The following is a 5,716-nucleotide window of genomic DNA, read 5'->3' on the forward strand; positions in this document are numbered from 1 at the left end:
ATTCAGTATTTTACAGAATGCTGTTTCTCTGTGTAATCAGGTTGTGTAGGTTTTTATTTCCCATCCCTTAATGAATCTCACCCTTACCAAAAAGATCTTTCAAAATTGTACAATCAGCACTGATTTGGATTCCTTCCTACCCATCCCATTATATTTTTGTGACGTTCTGCCTTTGGATAAACCCATGTAGGTTGCTAATTGACATCTGTCCAACTGCTTACTTTCCCTGAGTTAAGTTGTTATAATGTAGACAGTTCTTTAGAGACTATACCCATATTTTCTGTAGGTTGTGATCTATAATTTCTACTCCATAGCAAATGTGTTCTTTACAAATAAGGTTTGGTCTGTTACAGGGTCATGTAAAATATGAGTCTGAATAGTCAAGATGACTTGTAATAAGTTTAAAAAAACACACACTTTTGTTGATTTGTTTTGTATTAACAATTGTCAAAATAACTAATGTGTAGCGTAGGAACCTTAACTTCTGAATTTACTAATTTACTAACTTCCACTTACATTTTCAGCTTTCACATGGCACTAAATATGCTACTTTGATTTAAGTTATTTCTGTGTATAACTTTTTGCATTTAATCAACAAAAAAGTTTCCTGCCTTTATTTTGCTTTGTATCAGTTAGCTGAATGATGTATATAAATCTTTCAGTTCTTAGAGCTGTAATACAGCCACTGAAACCGCTTGTACATGTGTGAGCTATCAAATGTGGCATTTATCGTTCTAGTCCACTGAATTTTCATGGAATTGCTTGAAGACCTTGTGCATGCAAAGCACTTATATACACGAATTAAAAAAAAAAGCAGGGTTCTGTGCAGCTTTGTTCATGTTCTCCTTTACCTTCTTGATGTAGGAGAGGACAACACTCGTATGAAGAAAGAAAGAGCAGTATGATGGATTCAGAAGATCTTGTCATAACAAGTTCAAAGCAAGATATTGCTCATCACCTTGTAAAAGTTAACTCAGGTAAACATTACTTTTGTGGATATTGTGCAGCCTTCACCAATATAGCAATCACCTTTCCCATCCAGAAGGTCCTCTTTCGACAACAACTGTATGGAGTGAGATTAAGAGAGGCAGTATGTCAGTTACAGAGAGATGGAATTCGAAACCTGTACCGTGGACTCCTCCCTCCATTAATGCAGAAAACAACAACTCTTGCCCTGATGTTTGGCTTGTATGAGGATTTCTCCTTCCTGCTCCAGAGGCACACAAATGCACCTGAACTTGTGACTTGCAGTGTGGCAGCAGTGCTTGCAGGAACCTCAGAAGCTCTTCTTACACCCTTTGAGCGGGTCCAGACTTTGCTTCAGGACTACAAACATCATGACAGATTTACAAACACTTACCAGGCTTTCAAGATGCTAAAGGACTATGGAATTAAAGAATATTATCGGGGTTTGGTACCTATTCTGATCCGAAATGGACCGAGTAATGTACTCTTTTTTGGTCTGCGAGGACCCATCAAGCAGTGTCTGCCCGAAGCAACTTCTTATAGTGCTCATTTGGTCAATGACTTTATCTGTGGAGGGCTGTTGGGTGCCATGTTGGGATTCTTGTTTTTCCCAATTAATGTTGTAAAAGCTCGCATGCAGTCTCAAATTGGTGGGGAATTTCAGTCTTTTCCAAAAGTTTTCATGAAGATTTGGCTAGAACGTGATAGAAAACTGACACATCTTTTCAGAGGAGCCCATCTGAATTACCATCGCTCTATTATATCGTGGGGCATAATCAATGCAACGTATGAATTCTTGCTTAAGTTATTATGAAAAATGTTACCTTCTGTGAAGTCGCTCTGCTCAGTTTTGGGTATTGGCACATTGAGGTCACTTATTTCCTAGGATCGAATTTGTCATAATCAGACCTGTTCATGAACAACACTGAAATTTGGAGAGTGTAATTGCAAAATGGTGGTTACATTTCAGTAGGGAGAGAAGTAATTTTTACCAGTGCCTGCTTAGTCTGAAAGGTAATTACACTCAATCTTATTAATGGTCTTCAGTCTTTATGGAGTGAATGTTGGCATTGTGTCTAGATCTTAATTTAAGAAAAATTAGTTTGTTCAAAAGTGCTCTCTTTATTAAAGTATTTAGATGCTGGAAGGTGAATTCAGCCATACCTGAATAAACTAATTGAAACTTACTCCAGGTCACCCTCAACCTTTCCTAACACTCCTGGTGATCAAAACTATGCTTGATTGTGCACTTTGTGGAATATGAAAGTGAGGGACGCTGACAAAAGCTATTTAGTTTCCCTACTTGGTAAACTTGGGAGGGCTGAGTACTTTGAACTTCCATGTTGTTTCAGGTTTCCCAGGTATCTTTACTGTTTGAAACCAGACTGCCAACTTTTAATGAGGATGGTGTTACTTCTCAACTAAGCCTTAAGATTCAACAGAGCCTACATGAATTATTTTTACCAGCTGGTCTCCTAATATGAATCCCATCTTGTCAAGCAACGTAAGGTAGCTACTATGGCTATGTCTACAATGCACTTTAACTGTTTTTTACTGACAAAAAGCACTGGTGTGGATAGTGGTTTGTTGGCCGGAGACAAAGCTACTGCCCCTCGTTGGAGGTGGTTTTATTTTGCCTGTAGGAGAGTGGCTACACCAGGGACCTTACAGCGGCACAGCTATGGTGCTGTAAGGTACGCAGTGTAGACATCAGCAGAAGCTGATCCAGTGCAAAGTAAGGGTATGTGTACGTATGTGAAAAGGGAGTAGCTGGCAGCTGGAGTTGGGTGGTGGGGAATGAAACAAATTTTATCTAAAAAGCTTTAAAAGTGTCCATGTTACAGTATCACCTGTTTGTGAATGTGGAGTATTTTATTTTGTCTTTTGTGCTACTTAGTTTGTTGCAAACAGGCACGGCACCAGAAAGACGACGTGCTTTCTGCAGCATTAAAACGTACAGAAGTAGTATGAAAACTGATGGGAGTCAAAGTACTTTGTAGACAGCTTTTGTTGTATTAAAGTAATTTATGTCCTTTTGCAGCTATTTTTACTTGCTTCAGGTGAGGTTGTAGCATCACTGATCACTTGAGTCAGTATTTTTAGCAGAAGCTTGCTCTACCCTCCATTTTATGCCTTGTTCAGGGTATATCACTGTAGTGGAAAAGGCACTCCGATACTATGGCAAGGAAGACCATATAAGCGCTGGGCTTGGGGGTTTCTCTGTGATCATTTAATCATGTTGATAAATACCCTCAAATATTAAAAGTAATGTTGTACTTGGTATTCAGGTGGATGTGCTTTAAGGCCTTGGAGAAGAGGGCAGGAACACAAGTGATTACCAAACTAGTGGTCTTCATATAAAAAATGACTTTTTGTATATTTATGCAAAAAGGGTTCATAAAGTATTTTCATATTTTGTGGTGAACATGAAAGCTTTCAGAAATTGCTTTGGATGGGTTTTTTCTTAATTTTAGAATGAACATTTTTTTATGGATCCTTAAATTTTCAAATGCTTATGGTTTATTACCTCATTTCAGTTTTCACTTGGCATAACTGCCCCAAAATAATTACTCTCAAACAGTATGTATGTCCTATTTTTTTTGTAATCTAGAGCTCGATGCTAGTAAGCTTCACAGTTAAAGATGGCCAAACACAAATAAAGCACATTAATATTTTGAATGTTGTGATTACATGGATTTAAATATACTGGCTGTTGAATGTTTGTTACTGGTGGAATCTGATTTTACCAGTGTATTGTTTTTGTAACCTTTCCTTGATGGAATAAAACAAAAGTAAATCTGTTTCCCCAGCCTTAGTTTTTTGTAGCACGTATTTTTTTCCTAACTCTGTTACTGGCACTTGAAAAAAAAACAACCATTAGTTGGAGCAAACAAAGCAAGTGGTGGCAATTATAGTTCAAAACAGAACATTTAGTGGGGCTTGGCCTCAGGCTGGTTTGCTACTATACACCACTTCACAAGGGAAGAGCCTCTTCCATTTTCAACTTTTCCGTCATGATTATCAGGAGTTTAGAGGACATGAGGCATGGCTAAATGCCTCTGACCAGAATTATACAACTTGGTTATACTCTGGGTACAGGAGAGCTGTCAGTGAAATTAATGGGAATGCAAAAGATGAGCTATCTGGGGTTTAATGAAGATCTGGTAGTATCTGAAATTATAGTCTAATGTCTTGATAAGGATTATTGGATGGACTGAAGTCTCTTGGCAAAGCTTAATGATAAACAATGTATCAAGCTGGAGACAGGTAGGTAGTGGTAGAATGCAACACGTTAGTATTTGAGTGGGTCCAGACTACTATTTTCATATGAGTTGGAGGAACATGTGCTGTGCAGTTTAGTGAACAGGGATGGATACCAAGTATTAGTTTTTGTCCATTTTATCTTACCATCTCCCTTTGTACTATTTAACACTAATTGGATGCAGGTGTGGGAGTGGTGGGACCATACTTGTTTGCACACCCTGCTCCCAGGGAGTTCAGTCTAGTTACTGCAGAGGCTAGATCATGCTAGGAAGAAGTGTTTGTGTCAAATGACCCACAACAGAAGCATAGATTAAGGTGCACTGAGCAGAATGGGAGAAGAGAACCCTCCTTAGACTTTAAGCTGCGTTTTCATAGATGTGCCAAAGCAGGGAAGTCCATCGGACTCTCGTCAAGCTAGCTGGATTATTATTCATGGCTGGGCACAGTATCAAAATGAAGTAGGAAAATCAGTAAAAGCGGAGTACTAAGCTAGTAGTGGACTGACTCAGACATATCCTCCTATTACATGGGGTATTGCAAAACATACTGATGGACACAAATTGGCATTGTGGAAGACTGTTACAAAATATTTCTGCTTAAATTTTGTTAAGTTATTACTCCCATCTTGGTGAACAACTTAAATGTTTATACCTATTCTTGGTATTAGATTAATCTGAATAAACGTGCGCAGGTTTTTTTGGTTGCCTTTCCTGGGGTTACATGCACTTTACAGCAAGACTCAGATACATAATTTCCCTAACTGCCAGCACTGTATGCTATATAGATTGACTCACCTGGTGCATCAATCTAATAAAAGTGGAGATACAGTAGTGTACCACATGCTACATCTCTGATCTCCGGCACCTTCTCTAGACTTACCAGCAAAAGCTGTAATAGCAGCTTAGCGAATACTGACAGTGCAAAAAGGAGATTCAGAAAAATAAACAGGCAATGACTGGTTCTTTTCCCCCCCTCAAAAGGGATGTAATACTTGAGAATCTTAATTTATTTCACTAAGTTGAAGCGGGGGCTAGGACTGGAAGCAAAATGGTCCAGTAAAGAGCTATGTGGTTTTGTTATAGAAATATGGACTAGAACTTAACATTTAGAAAAAATGTACCCTATCACCTTTCAAAAAATGCACTGAATTGCTTTAGTAAATTTTAATTTATTTTGCAAGCAAGAGAAACTGTTCACAAACAGTACAAGTTACTGAATAGGAGCAAGTACAGTATATTCAGAACAGCTCTGCTACTTGGTATGTATTGTATTAAAAGTCTACCCCCTCTGACTATGAACCTTCAGTATTTCAAAATATTCTACACACACAACTTACTCTTGTATTAAAAAAAAAAGACTTACAGGTGGTTGGAGACCCTGTTGAATACCAGTATCATAGCAGAGAATGCACCATTGCCTAAGATCATGCTCCCCGCCCTCCGCTTCCAACAGAGCAATCAAGTTATAAGGGGAAAAAAGACAGGCC

The 5,716-nt window shown here is 38.4% G+C and overlaps 1 protein-coding gene across 1 annotated transcript; it reads left to right on the forward strand.

Annotated features, from left to right (window-relative positions):
• The first annotated feature begins 821 nt into the window (after positions 1–821).
• On the forward strand, positions 822–3,775 carry SLC25A51 (solute carrier family 25 member 51). The gene has a single exon (XM_032778146.2). It carries the CDS (start codon positions 902–904, stop codon positions 1,778–1,780), a length of 879 nt encoding a protein of 292 aa, XP_032634037.1. The 5' UTR covers positions 822–901; the 3' UTR covers positions 1,781–3,775.
• Positions 3,776–5,716: the final 1,941 nt, after the last annotated feature.

The sequence above is a fragment of the Chelonoidis abingdonii genome, chromosome 6 (genome assembly GCF_003597395.2).
Source record: "Chelonoidis abingdonii isolate Lonesome George chromosome 6, CheloAbing_2.0, whole genome shotgun sequence".
Lineage (NCBI taxonomy): Eukaryota > Metazoa > Chordata > Testudines > Testudinidae > Chelonoidis > Chelonoidis abingdonii.